The following is an 18,970-nucleotide window of genomic DNA, read 5'->3' as shown; positions in this document are numbered from 1 at the left end:
CCTTGGGTGCTCTCCTCTTCCGCTCTTTCAAGCTCAACTTCCTGTCAGGGTCCGCTGGAACAAATGCCACCTTTTGGCCCAAAAAAAAAAAAAAAAAAAAAAAAAAAAGAACACAGCTGCAGGCTGCCACCCCGGCATACCAGCGAGCCACCAGCTTGGCGCTTTTGCCAGATGAGAGGGCTCCTCGGCCCGGCTTCTTCCTTTTTTCTTGAGCGGCGTGTGCTCCAACTGCCAAACTCGCTTCAGACTGGACGATGGGGGGGGGGGGGGGGGGGGGGGGGGGGGGCGACTCGTTGGAGGCTTTTCTTTCCATTTGAAACATGCGAAGAATACAAGACAACCTCCAAGTAACCAAAATGTTGAGTGGAAAATACAAAGTGCGCTCGCTGTCAGTAGCATCAGCATTACCGATCAAGTTAAGCGCAAATTGGAAAAGTCAAGACTTGCTGTCGTCAAAAGCTAAGCGGCAAATGCTCACCAGTGTTGTGAAACGTTGACAGCTTTCGAAACGAGCTTGCAAAGGTGTTTGCGCGCGGTGAAAATCGGGGATGCATTTTCCCTTGCAATGTATTCCTAAAACGATGTACGGTTGCAAAAGCCATTGACAGGTGGGCTCCCGCTCTTCTGCTCTGCTTACCTCTCCGCGGGGACCGAGCGGTTCCTCCTCTGCCCGAGGTCACGGGGTGGAGCGGCGGCCCTGCTGCAAAAGCGGGAAGGAAGGAAGGAAGGAAGGAAGGAAGGCCACAAACAGGGACACAAGGGTCATTGCGGCCATTTCTCCAGCGAGAGCGGACGGATGACCTTGTAAGCAAGCATCTGTGCAATCATCAATATATTGCAAAAGTCTCTTTTTTCAAATGCTGAGTATTCTTGCCCCACCCAATTCCAACCAATTAAAAAACAATGCAAGTGTATTTTTTCAATCCCATTCATCAGTCAATTAAATTTCGCCGTCACACATTACGCACAGGCAGGAGAAGTCAAGATAAGAGCCGTTCGATAATGCGCCAACAAAACTTTATTTTGCCAGGCCAGCCGCCACGTGACCCGGTACCGGCGCTCGGGAACATCAAGTATTTCCCCTCTCAGGGATAACGCCGGTCAAGCCGCTCTGTCACGTTTGCGCCACTGACACATTTCATTCAAATGGACCCGCTACAAGCACACCAGCCCCTAGACGAGGTGCGGCTGCCATTTACCGGTGGGCGCGTCGAAGAGCGCAAGCGGCGCTCCGAGGCGGGCCCGCCGCCGACCCATCTGTCGAGTCCGCTTTAGGATCCCGAAAGCCGGCTGCCAAAAAGTCCCGCCCCCCAAAAAAGTCCAAATCTGATGCCATCCTGGACCGTCCGGGAAGACTTTCTTGGCCCAATCGGTACTTGGCTCCTACCGTGCGTCCCGCCTGGAAGCCCATCGGGACCTGGCTGGCACCCCACGGCGAGTTTGCGCAGTCGCCATCGGCGTAAGGTCCGGGCGGATCCGCCCGGGCGGGCTTGCAGAGGTAGCCGAGGGTCCGGGCGCGGAAAGCGCACTCCCTCGTGCGGTCCGAGCGAAGGCTCTCGCAGGGGTGGATCCCCTCAGGGGGCTGCCGGTGTTGGGCCCAGACACACTGCCGGTGGCCTTGGACGCCATCGGCGGGGAAAGCCGCCAGCGTCCCCGCCAGCGCGTTGGCGACGGACGGGCCGAGGTGCGACGGGATCGCGGCTCCGGGGAGCGCGTCCAGGGGTCCCGGCGCCGACACCCTCGAGCTGGCGTTGATGAGCAGGTTCCGACTGATGGGGCTGGGGTTGGCGATCTGGCCCTCGCACACGGAGGTGGCGCCCGCCCCGGCGCGGGCCTGACATAATTGGTTGATTCGGTGCACGATGCTGCTCAAGTCGCCGCCGCCCTGCTGGTGCAGACCGGCGGCCATGGACAGCGGGATGGTGGAGGTAGACACCGTCACGTTGGGAGGCGCGTCCGAGTCAGAGAGCTTGCGGGGTCCCAAAGCCCTCGGAGGGCCCTGCTGGAGGCCACCGGACGGTACCTCTGGAGTCTGGAGCGCACCGGGTACGACGCCAGATGTCTGGGGGTGCGGTGGATGAAGACCGGCGGGTACTGCGCCGGGCATCGGGGGGCGCAGCGGCTGGACACTGACGGACATGCTTCGCTGAGAATGAAGACCGCCGGCTCCCGCAGTTTGGTAGCGGGGTGGCTGGATTCCGCCGGACGTGGCGGCGCCCGGGGTCCGGGAGAGGCTCCGCGAACCGCCGAGGCCCCGGCCGCGCAGAGCCGCTTCCGATGCGTGGCGGAGGTTCAGAGGGGCGGCGGTCGCTAAGCTGTGAGGCACGGTCGGCGTCTGGGGCTCCAGCACGGGCAGGCGCGCCGCACCCAAGGGCATTACCCCGCCACGCTGTTCCAGCGGATGGTGGGCGAGCCTCCGCTCCGGTGGCGGCTGCCCGTGAGTCTGGCGCGAGGACGCGGGCCTGAACCGCTCATGCGGGTGAAAAGACGAGGGGTTCATGGCGGCTCTGCCGACGTGGCGGTCACAGCCAAAAGAGGCCGAGTTGCGATGTTGGCGCGGGCGGTCGCCCGGCCGGAGGACACTTGCGGCCGGACGGCACACTCACATTTCTCCAGTCGGGCGTTGGTCAGACGCGAGACGAACGAGACCCGGTCCGCTGAGGCGTGCGCCCAACTTCGGCGATGACTACGTGGCGTCAGCTTCTGCCTGCAAGTGGACAGCATGTGCGTCAGCGACACTTCCGATGTATGCAAGCGTGGGATGGGGGTCGGCATTTTTTGACCGACATATTTGCAAATACGTTTTTAGGCTAAATCCTAAGCCAGAGCTATGTTTTCCCTACAATGACATATGGCATGACGGGGACATTATGAAACCAAAAAATGACAAAGAGACAATGTTGGAATGCTGAAATCATGGAGGTCAAAGGCTCCATTTTTTTTTTTTTTTACTTGCAATCCTGCTTTCGCATTCGGCCTAGACTACAAGTGTGCCCGTCAAAAATGTTGCATCCACACAGGTAGTTCGAGGTCTCCGTAATACTATATTGTTCACAGACAAACGTTGTGGCCGACTCAAAGGCGCAAATTCTTCCCAATCTGTGAAAATGGCAACTTCCTCCCTTCTCATTCCAAGTGTGCACTCTATCCATGCACGGCACCACACTGCCCCCCAGAGGGCAAATAATTAATTGGCAGGATTTTGACACACCTTAACCAGGGAAACCATGAATGACTGATGGGAGGAAACTGTCAACAGTTTATGTATTTAATTCTTTTAAACTTTGAAATGAGGTTTTGCAATTCGGAGTTTGTATCTCCAAGCCCTTGTCGAGTGACGTCAGATTAAAACAACTCGAGCTAGATATTTTGGGGACCTCCCGGTTTGAGTGCACTTGTCCTGATCGGAAATCCCCAAACTGCGACTTCCGACTCCCCTGCAAACGTTGAGCTCTTCGATGGGTCTGTGACGTCACGGGTGTAGATGACAGGCAAGAAACGAATCGGTGAATAGCCGAGTGGAGACACGTGGTCGTCATCTCATCTCATCTCATCTCATCGTCGTGATCATGAGGATGACCCACAACATAGCGCCTCGCTCGCAGCGAGCCAACACGTACGTGAATATTGGGTGCGTTCGCACGTTCAGTCCGACAACACTCGAGGGTTAGTCAAGTGAGTGCGTTCGGAGAGGCAGAGCGCGCTCACCCGAGAAACCATTTGTTTACGAACGAAGCCTACGTGCTCCGACTGTTCGCATCTGCGGTGTTTGACAGTCGGAACGCCTAAAGCGCACTACGGAACTCCTTCAATGGGGAACAGACAGCACATTTGAACAACGTTCGGAGTGACGGAGCGCGGGCTAGGCGACCATTTCCGAACGCACACTTTGTCTTCGTGCTACGATGCTAGGCTACGGCTCGTGCTAGCTAACGAGAGCGTCCAGAGTGTCGGGCAATACTTACTTAGGCTCCTCGACTCTAAGGACGTGGCGCGCTCGTTTTGCGGAGGTACGATGACGCCGCTCACTTTCTCGACTTGAGCCTAATTGGCGACAGTGTCCGCTGAGCAGCCCGCTTGCCTGTTAGCCGCACCGCTCAAGTGAGCGTTCACTGCGCGTGCGCAGAAGGAGCCCCGCCTCCGCCAACAGCCTGTCTGTGGCCCGCGGAGAAGGCCTGAGCAATAATCGAACGCTCTCGAAGCAATAATACATGGCGGTATTAATCTAGCTCAACAACACTACGAGCGCCGACGCAACCTTACGGTACCAAGCAATCAATTTATCGTTTTCGAGAGGTGACTTCACGAATGGGTGGAGACGACATATGCCAACGCGCTGTCGTACCACCGGCGAGCCGAACGTGCCTACGGGGCGGCCATGTTGGCAAGGGCGCCGTAATGCCATGGCCGTGGGCAATGCGAGCACTTTCACATGAAATAAGACCTGGAAATTCTAAGTCATGACTTGCTCAGTTTTCACGAAGTTTACTTTTTGTCAACGCCCAAGTTTATGCTATCAAGACCGCATGAAAAAAAAGTCCAATATTTTATCCTATTAAAAAGTTGTTCTCAGTTAACTTGCAATTGCAAAGCTGTTTATCTTTGGCCAAGTTGAGGATTTAATTGGACAGACACAAAAAGCCAGTCTGGAAAGGAGGCCTTTTTATTATTGCGCAAGACAGGAGATGTTGCTCAGCGACCCGAGAGAGGGACGCCGCGGAGGATCACTGATGCACTCGCAGTAGTTTGAGCTCATCCAGCAGCTGCTGCTCCTTCTGCAACTTCTCCAGCTGAAACGACAGCGAGCGGCGACGAGTCAAGTAAGACGGGCGGGGCTTCCCTTCTCGCTGCTGTTAAACGCCAGCCAAAGGACAGAGTAACGGCCAACAGTCGGGGGGGGGTAGCTGACCTGGTTCTTCTGCAGAACCTTTCCACACGACTGTTGCTCTTTCAGCTCCTCGATAGCTTTCAGCTTCTGCAAGGCAACGTCAACAAACGTGTGACAGACAAACAGCCGGCTCCACTCGCCAACCTCCACCACTACGCGGACGAGGAAGAAGCACGCGCCCAGCTACGCTTGCAAACGTCGCGCTCGCTGTTGACCTTCTTGACGTTCTTGAGCTTCTTCTCCATTTCGGGGTCGTCGCAGGTCTCCGTCGATTGGTCGCGAGCCACGCGGGCGGGCTCGGAGGGTGGCTCAGGCTCGGCCGCGCTCTCCTGCGGAGGACGGGAAAGAACTTGAGCGTTGCCACGCCAATCCAGACGTGGCAAAATCGGAAGCTGGGCTCAGCGTCGCGACTGTCGGTCGGGGACACGGTCGCAGGGGTCGAGACGCGTAGCCAAAAGCTTCCAATTGGGAGACGGGCGCTCTGCCACTGAGCCACGCTGCCCACCCCGCCCCGCTAGAAATTGCAAACATGTGGCAAAGCTCAAACGTCACGGTTGCTCCGCTAATATCCAAAGAGCAAGGCTGTTGCTATAGCAACAACTTGACGCTAGTCTAAGATGCAAATGTGATGTTTTTGTTGTTGACTTGTGGGAAAAGACAGCAGACTTGTTACTATCAAGTAGAAAGTTGCCTTTGCCATGACCTGTTTGGCAGCTTTGCGCGCTTCTCGTTTCTTCTGATTCTTCAGTGCCGCTTTGGACAAAGGCTTGTCGAAGGACCGCGCGTTCTGAGGCGCCTCCTCCTCGTGCTGCAGCATCAAATACAAGCGTCACGTTAGCGGCCTCAACTGTGGCTTGCAGTGACTTTTGTGCATACCAATTTGGATGTGGGCGCAGCGGGGAGGTGCCTGAGCGCCGGCGGTCTGTAGGCCTGAGCGGGTGCGGCCTGCGCGCCGCCCGGTCCGGCCGCCTGCTGCCGGACCGGCCGCTCGGGGAAGGTTCCGTCTGGGAAGGGCTGCCAGCGGACTTCCCACAGCTCGCTGCCTTCGGGCGTCTGGTGTGCGTGCTCCACGCCGCCCGTGTAGTGGCGCACCTGGAAGCCGTTGCCCACGCGCAGCCGCGGCGAGCACGTGGCCGTCAGCACGTGCTCGCCGTCCGGACACCAACTGAAGTGAGTGGCGTCTGCCGCCTGACTTTTGGAGACCTGCAGTGGCACACATGCTTATTTCTGGTGCTGGATTGGCTTCCAGCTTTTTTTTCCCAGACAATCAGACGCCGTTGCAGGTTTACCCGCAGTAAAAAAGCCAAAGAATTTGGAGCGGGGCTCCACTCCACTCCACTCACCTGTTTGTACTTCTTGATGTCCCAAACTTCCATCTGACCCCTAAGATTGCCGAATCCCGCCAGGACCAGGATGTGACCCTGCGGACTGGAGCATGCCGTCAGACTCTCAGCAGGAAGGGGGCGGGCGCAGCCAACGGCACGTCCTCCTCACCTGTAGTAGGCGGCGTTGCGCGGTCCGGTCCCAAAGTCGAAGACGGCGTCGCACTTGAGGTTGAAGACTGTGGCCTTGGCCGGCATGAAGCCGTAAACCACGCAGAAGTGGCTGGAGTTTGGACTCCAGGCCACGTCGTAAATGGGCCCGCTCTTGGCTGAGGGGAGAAAAGCGCCACGTGGCGAGTAAGCGTCTCCAGGGCGCATCTGTCTTGACAGCCGTGACCTTCCAGCCGTGAGCTTTCCGGCTCAATTGCCTCCTTGGTGGTGCTGATTGCTCACCAAGCTGCACGTGCGCCGTCTCTCCGCCGACGTGGAGGTAGTGCAGAGTCTGCTCGCCGTAGTATGACGCGCCGCTCTTGTCCACCTCGGTGCTCGCCGTCACCAGCACGGCCGAGGCTGTGCCGACAATAAGCGCGCAGGTCAGACGTGTGGCCCCGAGGCGAGCGCTAAAAAGTCTTTAGCGTCTTAAGTGTGATGTCAAGTCGCAACTGGGCTCCGGCGGGCAAGTCCGACCGACGTACGAAGGAATGTAAGGCCGAAGCGATCGCCCTCCCGCAACTGAATTTGTTCTCGCTGCAGTTCAAGCGCAGTCTTTGGTGAGTTTCTAGCGTCCGTGTCGCGCCCCCCCACCTTTGTTGTTCCACTGCATGTTGACGCGGTCAGCCTTGAAGAAGCTCTTGGAGGCCAGGGCGGCGCCAGGCCCCGCCAAGTGCGGGTACTGGAGGAGGCGCACGAATGATGGCGCCCCTTTGCTGCCGGGGACGTACACGCATACCTGACGGGGAGGGAGGGAGGGAGGGGGCAAATGAATTGATCAGGTGGTGCCATTTGCGCTTCCTGCTGGCTGGCGTAGCGGTCTACATCGAACTTTTGAGCGGGCGGTGCATTGTGGCCTCCAAAATGGCCCAAATGCACCATTTGGGACACAGCTGGAGTGATTGGTTGCTCACTCACCTTGCTGGGATGAGCTCCCGGTGAAAGCTCAAAGTTGGAAATTTTCTGCACGTGAAGCTTGTTGGCGATGACGTCTGCACACAAAAGATGCTTTAGAGTTAGCCTGCGATTAGCATATGCGGCTAAAGTGATGTTTATTAGCTTGCAGCATGCTTGCTAACACCATGTGTGTCCTTACTGAAATTGTTATCCTCAAAGAAGTGCAGCTCGTTGCTGACCATCCTCACGGCCATCTTCTCGTCTTGGGACCAGCTGGGACACCTGCACGACAGCGCCGCATCAGCGTCGAGCCGGGCAGAGCCGCGCCTCGCTCTCGCCGCGCCTCGCTCTCGCCGCGCCTCGCTCTCGCCGCGCACCAAGCGTCCGCCTTCTTCTGGAACAAGCCTTTGAGCAGGCCGCCGCCGGGCAGCTCCCACAGACGGAGGTTGGCGTCGCCCTGAGCCGCCTCGCCGCTCTCTGGAAAGACATGTCTCGGTCACGGTCCAAACGCGCTTTGGGATTTACAACGTCTGAGAATTGATGAGCGCGGTGACAGGCGGCTTACAAAGCACGCCAAAACCGGGAACGAGCCGGCCCGTCAAAAACAAGCCCAAGTTGTCAACACTGTGTGTGTATTTGTTGCCAGTGTAAGCAGTGCGAGTTCGCCTGATGAAGGTGCGCAATGTTCTTACTGGTGTAGGGCTGCCAGGTGACCAGGATGTTGGCGAGAGGAGAGAAGCGCAGCATTGCCGTCTTGGGCAGCTCCAATGTGGCCACCGGGGAGCCGTCCGAGGTCCGCGCCACCGACACGCTGGGCAAAGGCGCATGTCAACCGAGGTCAACTCTGGGGCTCGTTCCAGCAGTTCTCAAAAGTAATGGCGCCACCTACTGAAAGGCGTACCCCAAGGTTCTGTGCTCCTGGAGCCTACACTTGTTGACATGGCTGTCAAGGTGTTAACCTCGAGTCAGGGGGCCACATATATGTGAATGTTGACGACAGAGACACCGGACCGACCGAGCGAGCGAGCGAGAGCGAAAGACACCGTAGCCGTCTGCCCCAGACCGGAAGCGGGGGATTGGGGGGAAGGGGGTCAACAGGCCGCCCCAGTTTCCCCCCAAGATCGCCGCCACATAGCGAGGCACCTGACTGAGCTAACGGTGCTGGCAGAGGAGGGCACGTGTCTGGAGCCGGGTGCCCGGAAGTTGGCCGCGAGACAGGCGGGCCACCGAGGCTAGGCGGCCGGGCTGCCAACATTGCGCCTTTTGAGAGACACTGGAGTGACCGCGGGTAACCCGACAACGGCCGTAAAGGAAAGGCGGCCTTTGGCTGTCACCGGCAGCACTGAAGGGCCCAAACGTTGGTGGATGCAAGCAGGAAACACGACCAGGAACTGACACCTGAACTAACCGTGTCTTTTTGCGGAGCTTGGCGTCTCACTGATGCTCCTCTGCTCGAATGAGGGCAACCGAGTGGCTGGCGAGCGTGTCGAGATTCGCAAAATCACATACTCACACTTTTCCATTGCACCACGCCAACCGCGAGCCATCACTGCTGAACGTCAGGTATTGGCTCGCACGAGGATCCCTGCGTGCGCGCGCACACACACACGGTCAGTCACACGCTGGCTGATGACATCACTGATGATGTCAGTGTTGGGAGATCGATCACCTGGTGAAAGCGGCGTGCTCCTGGCAGGTAGGGGGACCGCAAAAGAGCGACGTCCCGCCCGACTCTCTTACTGAAACACACAAAAGTCACATATGCAAACTCTCTCAGCCACCATTCATCCATACTCTGCGTTCTCACGAGTGTTAAGGCTCCAGACTATGTACTCGGAGCACCCTAACCTTCATTGTAAGAGCACAAGTAGAAAATGCAGGGTGGGGACATGAATCACAACTCAACTTGCAATGTAAATGTGAACATTTACACTCACTCTCACTATATCGCAGAGAAATAGGCAGAAGTGTGGAGCCAAAATTTGTCAGCAACCCCAACATATAATCAACCAATTTTAAATGAAGCAAATTTGTGAATGACAACTTTACTTGGGGTATCTCAAATGATGGGGCAAAAATTCCGGGACGCTCTGGAGCCCAAACACAGATGAACACAATACTATACTCAAGTGGAGAATGAAATTGTGTCCAACGGTGTGTGGGTGTGCGTGCTTTACGCACTTTTGGTTGCTGAATTGAGGTATAGCGCACGTGCAAAACAGAAAAAGCAACGAACGTGATCAACAAAAGCACGTCAAAAAACTGACGTTGAAAAGAAATAGGACGAAGGAACGAACCTGCTAAGAGCGGCACTGGCGGCGCCATGTTGACGTGCCGGAAGCGGAGTACACTCGGATCGGAAAACCGTCATAAGGAGGCGCGTCGCTCACTGCCACGTCTGCGTGCGTGCGTGCTTGCGTGGAGTTCAGCTTTAAGTACACGTATCTATTCGCTTTACATTTAAACTCGAGTTGGAGGACGTGGCCGACTTACGTTCCATTTTAAAATGAACAATCATAATCACAACCCAACCGTGACATCATTTTCAAACGTTTTTGTGACTTGTTTGACTATAACAGACGGGTCGTGAGACCCTTTTTTTTATACTACAGCTTCCTGTTTAAAAATAAAAGTCTAATGAGTCCTTCGCAAAGCGAATAAAAAAAGGACGCAGTAAAAATGTCTTTCTTCTACGCTCAACTACAAATTGGATCATGAGGTTCAATTCAACGTCAGTTCGTATTTCTTTTCTAAATCCAACAGGAGCGCAACACGAAATTTGATGTTGAAATGCGTTTCGGAAGTGAAGTTGGAGGCGTGGCTACCTGGATGGCGGAAGTGGCGCTGGGTGGGCGTGGCTTGGTCTTTTTGAGTACGTCGACAGGCGAAAGTCGCCCCTATTTCGAAGAGCGCCTCAGCGAACGAACGACTCGTAGTAAATAAGCAAAGCCGTCAGCCAGTAGGCACGCTTGAACGACACGATGGTGGCGAAGCAGAGGATCAGGATGGCCAACGAGAAACACAGCAAGAACATCACGCAGAGAGGAAATGTGGCCAAGTCCACGGTGAGTCCCAAGTCACGCAAGGCGAGCGATGCAACACACGTCACAGTCAAGCCTCCATCACATGGACACTCACTCTATCTACTCTGTGTGATTGTGGACCAAAACGTTAGCCAGGCCTGAGTCCGAAAGTGGACTCTGTCTCATTATTGACAAGCGCTTTGCCTGAAGTTGAATTGATGATGCTTCGGTCCATCCCATCAGCCAGGAAAATGAAGCTGTTCTCCAAAATGAAAGTTGATGTTTGCAAATGAGAGCCACTCTGCTTTCACCAAGGGTGAGAAAAATCGCAAGACTGGAATCAAAACCATTCGGACTCGTTTTGATCGAGGGGCAACATGAACCAACCACTAAAGCCCGAAGTTGAAGTTCTCAACAAGGCACCGAAAGAAACCATTACTAAATGATCAAAGTAGATGACACCAAGTCAGGTGCCGAGGAACTGCTTGAAAGCTCCCCAAACGTTATGAGCTAGCCTGTGCTAAAAGCGCAACGCCAGCGATGAATGTCCAGAGCCTCAGTGAAGTTGACAAGTCAGGAGGCGGTTGCGGTTGCGGTGGCAGCCCGATTGGCGCTAACGCTCCTCTTTTTGTTCCAGAGAAACCTGACGGACGACAAAGGCGTGGGACCCTGGCTGCTGGCGCTCTTCCTCTTTGTCGTTTGCGGCTCAGGTAGCTTGGCTTTGGCTTCCTTCCTTCCTTCAGCTTTCCCTTAGTCGGCCAAAAAAGAAAAAGTCCGTCAAACTTGCAGCCTTCCCACAATCGTGAAGACTCCCTGAGATTGAGCCGGAGCCAATTTCAGCGGCTCCTTTCACGCTTCGCATTGTGGCCGACGTGAGCCGTTTCTGTTGACGGGGTTCGCAACAGTGGGCGGGCGGGCGCATGCTTCCGTACTGGGTGGGCGCGCCAAGCTTTTGATTGGCGAGCGTCGGGCCGCGTGCCAGCGTCGGGCCGCGCGCCAGCGTCGGGCCGCGCGCCAGCGTCGGGCCGCGCGCCAGCGTCGGGCCGCGCGCCAGCGTCGGGCCGCGCGCCAGCGTCGGGCCGCGCGCCAGCGTCGGGCCGCTCGCGTCGGGCCCGACGCCGACGCTCGCGTCTGGGCCGCGTCCTTGGCTCCACCTGGACCCGACCCAAAAAGTCAGCGCGACCGTGTCGGAGCAAAGAGCGCAAACCTCTTGCCAGCGAGCGGGTCCCGGAGGGCCGCCCCCTTTGCCGGGACCCGCTTTGAAGTGCCACGTTGAAATGTTGATCGCTTTGTATGCGCGCGCAGCTATCTTCCAGATCATTCAGAGCATCAGGATGGGCATGTAATGATGACGTGGCCACCGGACGCCCCCCCAAGATACATTCCCGAACTTTGACCTGCGATCATTCCCGACCGGTCTCGCCACGCACACGCATCCACACGTGCGCGCTCGTTTGCAGAAGGTGGTGCAGCGGACGACCTTCTCGCTGGTGTTTACCTGTGCCTAAGCCCCACCTCCGCTGGTGAGGCCTTATCGGACAGACGGGCTGGGGGGGGCTCAAAGTGCACCTGACGACCAAAACAAGGAGGAGCGTGCATGCGCGCGTGTGTGTGTGTGAGAGAGAGAGAGAATAAAGTTTGACTTCCACACCAAGCGTGAGTTTCTGATGTCATTTGGGCATCTGCAAAGCACTTTTCATTGACAGTAAAGGCTTTAAAAAATGAGCCAAAGAACAAAGGTTGGAAAGATCCATCTTTTTCATTTGCATACTGCTTGAGCATCATCATCGGTTTAAAGTCCGCTTTCCAGGCGCCGCTGGGTTGGCTTGAGCCAAAAGGCCAATCTCCCCTCAATGCTTGTCCACTAAGAAGGCCAGTCAAAGCTGTGTGGGAAACGCTCATGGAGCAGCCCGTGCGAGACGTGGCCTCCGGTGGAGCCCTCCGGTGGAGCCCTCCGGTGGAGCCCTCCGGTGGAGCCCTCCGGTGGAGCCCTCCGGTGGAGCCCTCCGGTGGAGCCCTCCGGTGGAGCCCTCCGGTGGAGCCCTCCAACGCGAGCAGGCGGCGCAATGGCATCAATGGGCTGGCTACTCACCTAAGGCTTCCTGCAGCGTTTGCTTCTTCAGACGCCGTTCCGCTTCACTTTGGCGAGATTCCTGCGTGACGACGAGCCGTACCAAATAGAGGTGCGATGAATGATGTCGCTTGCGAGCGCGGCCGGGACCGCTGCTGATGTCAGCCTCCTCCTCACTTGCTTGTTTCTCTTGAAAAACAAGTTCCACATGTCTCCGTCTTTTCACTTTGCTTGTGTCCCTACGAAAAGAAGGACTTGTGTCATTTACAATCTCCACTCTTATTAAAGCTCCACTTTCACCCATAAAGGGGGGGGAACGTGTTGGGGCAAATTGAGCAGTGCCGATGGAAGGTTCAAATTCAAACCTTTCCCATCTGTTGTACTTTATAATTATCTTATCTCATATTTTTATATAGAATGTCACTTTTTTTTTTTAACCAGCCGAAATACCTCTACATTGCTGAAAGCCGTATGCAACGAAATTTCGTTTTGTACACACCTAGTGTTGACAAAATGACAATAAAGTTCTGTCTAAGTCTAAGTCTAAGTCTAAGTCTGTAGCCAAGGCACGCACCTGCAGCAAATGATCAGCCAAGCCAGCTCATCAGCGCCCGCCCAATCACGATGCCTAGGACTTGAATCTGGATGATGGAAAACAGGCTGGACGGAAAGCGGCTCTGCAGGACCGGACTTGGGCAGCCTCTGCTTTCTACCAGTAGAGGGTGCTCACACGTGCCACCGCCACCATAACAGCAGCAGCAGCAGCAGCAACAGCAGCACTCCTTTTTAGCTTGTCCAAAACAACAAATCTATCTGGACACGAAAGTCAGAGTGACTCGAGGAGCAAAGCAACGTAAAACTTACTTTTCAGTCAAGTGAGGCGCGTTCTTCTCCTCCTCCACTTCTTTTGCCAGCCAAATGAAAACGCTCAGGCCACGAATCGGTCTTCGTCTCCTCGTAAGCCGGCAACATTTTGAGCTACATAGCGACGACTACCGGACAGAAAGGTCATAGCACTTTACAAACGTCACTCCTTTTCAAAGTCGGCGACGTGCCAAGCAGTCATCTTCCGTTCAATAATATTAATAATATTTCGGCTCCAAATTCACAGCTTGAAGGCTCTCAGCGACCAGGGCTTGTGCTTCTCGGCCACGCAAAATGCTCCAATGACACATTTGTGTCATCATGTCCTCATTATCAGTGTGGCAGCATTCCTAGAAAATCACAATGGGCGTGACCGGCGACTTTTGTGAGCAGAGGAGACTTTTGTGCTCGTGTGACTTTTATTCAAGCCAAACGTTGGCGAACCCCAAACGAGATTTAGAAAAAGGAAAGGCGACGTGAGCGGACACCAAAAAAAATAAAAGGCAGCCACCACATCGCCACGGTAACCGGCATCCGCCGTCGACGTGACGAGTATTATTCACGGCCGTTGTTGATCGTCGGCTGCGCTTGTCAGTCATTTCTAATGAAAGTTTCTCAGGCGGCCCGCTTGGTTTCCACGGCGACCGGGCCTTTCTAAATGTTTGCCACCTGACCGCCGAGACAAGAAAAGACGTCAACCATCTGACACCGGCTTGTTAAGAGTCAAGTTCAAAGGGCACCGCCTTAGCGTAGCTCGCATGCTAACGAGATGTACGCCACTTTGCTCGCAGCTGAAATTCATCAAATGAAAGCTGCATAAGCGCTTCAATCGCTCACAGTACTTAATGATGCAGCTGTTGGGGGGGGAAGTCAAAGTGAGCGGCCAAATCTACTGGGAAAACTGGAAAAGGAATCTAAAATACGCCTCCATGCACTCTAACGTCATCAAATACTCTTAAAGGCACTCCGGGGCCCGCTTTGGACAGCCCCGCCCTAACGGATGCCGAAGCACAGCGTCACGTCGACGCGCTTTGCGGGCGGGCGGGCGGGTCAGCTGCGGCCGGCCGGCCGGAGTCGGACGCTCCAGGAGTTGGCGGCCGGGGCGCGGCCGTGGAGGTGGCAGGTGTAGACGCCCTCGTTGAACTCGTTGGCCACGATGCGGAGGTCGCGACCTTTCAGCGCAATATGTCCCGGGACGGAGGCTGCGATGCGCTCGCCGTCTTTGTACCAGCTAAGGGCACAAACGCAGAGGGTGGGTCAACCCGGTGAGCGACACCCGCCGGCGTGCCGTGGCGTGCAGCGCGTGCACACTGCCGAGCGGGCCTCTGTCTCCGGGGTATCCTGCCTGTTTTAGCGGTTCCCCTCCCGATAGAGCGTGCGGCTGGGCTGACCTGACTTTGGGTGCGGGCCATGGTAGGTTCTTGGTGCCGCAGCGGAAGCCCACCACCTTCCCGCGCGAGACCACCTTCACCCTGACATTAGCGGGCGGCGGCGGTGTGGTCATGGCCTCCGGGGCCTCTGAAAGGGAGGGGAGGGGGCGCGTTGTGAGTGGACCGGATGGGCCTGTGTCAGGCCGGGCCGGGCCAAACTCACCCGAGCACAGGCGGCAGCGGCGCGGGCAGGTCCTCATCATCAGCCGCTTGCGACGTTGGCACAGGCCCGAGCCCGCCCAGCGCTCGCACGCCCGCCTCTTGTCCACGCAGCCTGAGCGCAGCCGTTCCAAAAAGACACACTGGTCTCAGTCACGTGGGCGTGCCCTCTCACACAAGAGGCTGCTGGCCTTCTGACCGTAGAGCCTCCGTATGGCCCGGACGTCGTCGGGCCCGACGTCCCTCTGGCCCGTGGTGGTGGCGTTGGGGTTCATGAGGGCGTGCGGGTCGGCCGAGTGCCACAGACCCAGCACGTGTCCAATCTCGTGCGCCGCCACCTGGACCAGGTCGTTAAGCCACACGCCTGCACAAAAGCCAAGGTGACCGGAGTGACCGAGGAGGGCGGGCAGGGCGTGCCTTCCGTCACGCTACCTCGGCTCCAGCTGAAGCGGGACCTCCCGATGATCCAGAACTCGTGCTTGTCAAAGTGGATCTCACCACGTGGTGGGAGGAAGGCGTGGGCCAGCTCGCCGTTGATGCCATCGAAACACGGATGGAGAGGAGACGACGCGCAGTCCGAGTGGTTCAACGCGTAGAAACCTTGCGGCGGTGCACACAAATAAAGGCTACGCGCGTGCGTGCGTGAGGTGGTGGGCGACCATGCACACGCTATACGCTCCCTCCCGTTTCCTGCACGTACACGTACTTGCACGCCCGTTTACACTCACAGACGCGCGCGCGCGCCGGGTTGCGGGTAGCACTACCGATGGTGATATCTGCGTCGCGCTGGCGGACTTCGGTGAAGCTGAGCGGCGACACGTCGCTCCACTTGGAGAAGGCCGAGCTGAGCGCTTGCCTGGTGGCGTCCGCGCTCAGCGTGTCGGGAAACGACTCCAACCTGACACGCAAGCGCGCGCGCGTGCGTGCGTGCATGCTCGATCGAGTGAGTTCGCCGCGCGTGTGTGAGCGCGCGCGCGCGGTGTTCGCGGCTGGCCTCACCTGTACGTGATGTTTGCGTGCGTCCACTTGTACCCGAGCGGGTTGATGGTGTAGCGCTTGCTAACGCGATGGCCCGATGAGGACGCGCTCGTGTCTGCGAACACCTGCAAACACAGCCATCGACAACCGTCACTGGCGCTCCCTCCGTCGGCCACAAGAGGTCACCAGCACACACGCAGCGATCGGTTATATCGATACAGCCCCCGACAGCGCGTGCGCGCGCGCGCACTCACTCACTTGATCATAAAGTGACTTAATTGACACACTCACGCACAGCAGTAGCAACTCATTTAATCACACACATGCAAACTCACGCACACGCTCTGTACATTCACGCTCAGACACTCATTCAATGTTGCAACCACCACAACTTCACGTACTCGCAAACTCCCCGACAGACACACGCATGCAAAATCACGCTCAGACTCGTCCACACACACGCGCGAAGTGACTTAATGACAGAGACGCGCGCGTTGAATAATCGCTCCGACGACTCCGCGGAAAGTCCCGCATTACGTGGACTGGCCTGTGACGTCACCATCAGCGCCACCAGGAGCGGCGGGACTTCCATGACGTCACACAGTCGGACGCGCAGCTGTCAATCAGTCGGAGATCGGCTCATTTCCACGCGTGAGAGCGAAGCAAAGTTGCGAAGCTAAGCGCAGGGCCTCGTGCGGATTTTGTGTGTGTGTGGGGGGGGGGGGGGGGGGGCGGGGCGCTGTCAGGTCAGGTGAGCCCCCAACTTAACAACTTAACTCTTTCACTTCAACTCTTATGTCAAATGAGAGCGAAGCTCAAGAAGCAACACGCAAGTTGGACTACGTCGGGCTGAAGTGCGTCCTCTGGTGGGCAGAATGAGCAATGACAATCGCTTCGATTGCAAAATTGCAGTGCAGTAAATGAATGCAGTCTCTCTCCACGGGCCGGATGAGACCCCATGACGCTGTCATGATGACGGGACAGACAGCTTGGCACCAAAAATGGAACCCGAGTCTTTGTGAATCAGCCCCAGCCACAATTGTTTTGGCCACCTTGCGAAAACAGCCATGATTAAAGTGCCATTTTCAAAGCGCGAAGCTGGAAGTCATCTTGAGAAGGCCCGTTTTACGGCAGTCCAGCGCACATGTCAGCTGATACTAAACTTAAATGGGATAAATCCAAAACATTTTTTATTCAATGCAACACAAAACGGTGGTGGCCCACTGAGATGCGCCGCTTGCATAACGGCAGCAAGCAAGACATCAAGAGTTTCATTGCCACAATTTTTCCACGCCTCGCGAAAGCCGCCAGTCTTGATACGGCGGAGGCGTGGATCCGTTTCAAAACCTTCACAAAGTCAAACGGAGCGTTGCAAAATGGCCACCACGGGACGTCCCTCGCTCTGGCATTCGCGTTTGCGGCCAAGACCAAAGACGCACATACGCACGTGTTCACCAGGAGAGAAATGGCCGCCCGTTCCAAAAACAGGACTGGAAAAGTGTTTCTTGGAAACCGTGACCAGCCATCGTTGGAACGGCAGCTGTCCCAAAAGCCTCATCATAGGCCAAGCGAGTTGCTCTTCAAGTCTTGGACATCTCCTTTGTGGATTCCTCCTGGACCTCGTTGATCTCTGTGTTGTCGGCACTTCAAAGTTAGCTTGGAGGTGCCGGCCGGGGCTGGCTGTCACGTGACACACGGGGCGTTTTCACTGGCATCCAGTTGCCACGGAGACCAGGAGGGCATGGAGCTTGTCTGTTACTTTTCTCACCAGGGAGAGCGGCCCCAACCACTCCGCCGCCACGCACGTCGAAGCTTCCGTCGGCGGGACAGCGACTTTTAGGAGACGGCGGGACTCGTCACACCGCCCGGGAAGGGGAAAAACACAGACGAGACGGCCATCTGCGCCATTTTTTCTTTAGGTTTCGATTTTCTTATCCAGCTGACAAAAATCAAAACCTAAAAAAACCACGGAGCAGTGGTGTGAAGAGTGGCGGTCGTCACGGCGACCCGACGAAGTCGCCGCGAGGCGTTGTCATCCACGTCGACGACATCGTCCTGGAGACCGAGAGGCAGAGGGCACGGTTACTTGCCGCCGGAAGTTCAACGCGCCTGCCCGGCTAACTAGCGCGCTACTGCTAAAAAAAAAAACCAACAACTAATACTGATCCGGTTGTCTTCAATTCAAGCTATCCATTCGACTCTTTGCAGATATTTATGTCTGATGGCGGGCGAGCAAGCGGCCGGCCTTAAGACTCCTCACAATGACACTGAAGATATCCGAGACAAGACTTTGCCATTTGTTGGCGGGTAGGCCAAATTCACTGTTGGCAGTGAGGGAAAAGCACGCGCAAGGGGGCACGACCTGTGGTCAGCATGACAATTTCCCGCCCCAAACGACTTCCAATATCATGGCTGGATTGCGTTCCGTGCAAGATGACTGCGACTCGCCTCGCCTCACCTGACCATTGATCATATGCCATGATGTCGTCAAACAGTATCGCGCGGGTCTCTTTTTATTTACAGCTCGTCGGCCACAAAACATTCTTGCCTGAGTTATACGTTGATCTTTTGGGCTTTCGTTTGTGCGCCCGGGTCCGTATTGCACGTCTTTCCTGGGGAAATCGAGGTGGTCCCAAAAGTCAATAAAAACAAACCGACGTGACGTCACGCGTCCTTCGGTGTGTCGTTTCAACTAGTCACAACTCCGTTTCTGAGACGGCGAAAGAAAAGAGCCATTCGCCATAAAGACGACAAGGTTAACTCGTCAAACTCGCTTGCAAGCCAGCCAGTGAACCGTGACGTCATCGCCGCAGCCTCAGTGCAGTAGGATGCGGTGCGCGCGCATGGCCTTGCTTGCTGCGGCAGCAAGCTCGCACGAAGACAACGACGACTTAAGTCGAAAGAGGTGAAAATGTTGTTTTGTCCTTACGCTGCGTGGACTCTTCCCACCAACCGTGACGAGCGGACCGGCAATCCTTTCCTCCTCCTCCTCCTCCTCCTCCTCCTTCAGCACGTTCCGCCTCGCTCACTCAAGATGGCGGCCGGCGGCTGAGCTCAGACTTCCGCTCAGATAGCGCGCCGCCAGCGCCCCCTGCTGCACTGAAGGACAAATGCTAATTTAAGATGGC

At 56.3% G+C, this 18,970-nt stretch overlaps 4 protein-coding genes across 9 annotated transcripts; 1 reads left to right on the top strand and 3 right to left on the bottom strand.

Annotated features, from left to right (window-relative positions):
• Nucleotides 1-1,000: 1,000 nt before the first annotated feature.
• Nucleotides 1,001-4,154, bottom strand: LOC119132007 (protein FAM222B-like). Of its 2 annotated transcripts, XM_037266857.1 has the most exons (3): nucleotides 3,966-4,154; nucleotides 2,171-2,707; nucleotides 1,001-2,134 (listed from the first exon to the last, which is right to left on the bottom strand). In XM_037266857.1, exons 2-3 carry the CDS (start codon nucleotides 2,498-2,500, stop codon nucleotides 1,196-1,198), a joined length of 1,269 nt encoding a protein of 422 aa, XP_037122752.1. In that variant the 5' UTR covers nucleotides 2,501-2,707; nucleotides 3,966-4,154; the 3' UTR covers nucleotides 1,001-1,195. The 2 variants fall into 2 exon arrangements, with proteins under 2 accessions (XP_037122752.1, XP_037122750.1); XM_037266855.1 differs by having other exon boundaries at nucleotides 1,001-2,707; nucleotides 3,966-4,153.
• A 491-nt stretch (nucleotides 4,155-4,645) lies between these two features.
• eif2a (eukaryotic translation initiation factor 2A) lies at nucleotides 4,646-9,858 on the bottom strand. 2 transcript variants are annotated; one of them, XM_037266843.1, is made up of 16 exons: nucleotides 9,615-9,855; nucleotides 8,987-9,056; nucleotides 8,831-8,902; nucleotides 8,010-8,128; nucleotides 7,695-7,794; nucleotides 7,517-7,599; nucleotides 7,339-7,412; nucleotides 7,015-7,159; nucleotides 6,664-6,780; nucleotides 6,383-6,539; nucleotides 6,232-6,316; nucleotides 5,765-6,091; nucleotides 5,592-5,696; nucleotides 5,104-5,217; nucleotides 4,910-4,975; nucleotides 4,646-4,790 (listed from the first exon to the last, which is right to left on the bottom strand). In XM_037266843.1, exons 1-16 carry the CDS (start codon nucleotides 9,640-9,642, stop codon nucleotides 4,725-4,727), a joined length of 1,728 nt encoding a protein of 575 aa, XP_037122738.1. In that variant the 5' UTR covers nucleotides 9,643-9,855; the 3' UTR covers nucleotides 4,646-4,724. The 2 variants fall into 2 exon arrangements, with proteins under 2 accessions (XP_037122738.1, XP_037122739.1); XM_037266844.1 differs by lacking the exons at nucleotides 8,010-8,128; nucleotides 8,831-8,902; nucleotides 8,987-9,056 and having other exon boundaries at nucleotides 9,615-9,858.
• A 293-nt stretch (nucleotides 9,859-10,151) lies between these two features.
• On the top strand, nucleotides 10,152-11,995 carry LOC119132019 (stress-associated endoplasmic reticulum protein 1). Its single transcript, XM_037266882.1, has 3 exons — nucleotides 10,152-10,382; nucleotides 10,978-11,050; nucleotides 11,646-11,995. The coding sequence occupies exons 1-3, from the start codon at nucleotides 10,299-10,301 to the stop codon at nucleotides 11,684-11,686; spliced, it is 198 nt and encodes a 65-aa protein (XP_037122777.1). The 5' UTR covers nucleotides 10,152-10,298; the 3' UTR covers nucleotides 11,687-11,995.
• Nucleotides 11,996-13,653: 1,658 nt separating this feature from the next.
• On the bottom strand, nucleotides 13,654-18,900 carry mmp23bb (matrix metallopeptidase 23bb). Of its 4 annotated transcripts, none has more exons than XM_037266861.1 (9): nucleotides 18,772-18,900; nucleotides 16,390-17,897; nucleotides 15,864-15,967; nucleotides 15,565-15,762; nucleotides 15,297-15,490; nucleotides 15,064-15,228; nucleotides 14,869-14,979; nucleotides 14,667-14,793; nucleotides 13,654-14,506 (listed from the first exon to the last, which is right to left on the bottom strand). In XM_037266861.1, the coding sequence occupies exons 2-9, from the start codon at nucleotides 16,432-16,434 to the stop codon at nucleotides 14,326-14,328; spliced, it is 1,125 nt and encodes a 374-aa protein (XP_037122756.1). In that variant the 5' UTR covers nucleotides 16,435-17,897; nucleotides 18,772-18,900; the 3' UTR covers nucleotides 13,654-14,325. The 4 variants fall into 4 exon arrangements, with proteins under 4 accessions (XP_037122756.1, XP_037122759.1, XP_037122758.1 ...); XM_037266864.1 differs by having other exon boundaries at nucleotides 15,297-15,464; nucleotides 15,629-15,762; XM_037266863.1 differs by having other exon boundaries at nucleotides 16,402-17,897.
• Between the last annotated feature and the right edge of the window lie 70 nt (nucleotides 18,901-18,970).

Source organism: Syngnathus acus, chromosome 13 (genome assembly GCF_901709675.1).
Source record: "Syngnathus acus chromosome 13, fSynAcu1.2, whole genome shotgun sequence".
NCBI lineage: Eukaryota > Metazoa > Chordata > Actinopteri > Syngnathiformes > Syngnathidae > Syngnathus > Syngnathus acus.
This window is presented reverse-complemented; position numbering and strand designations above follow the sequence as displayed.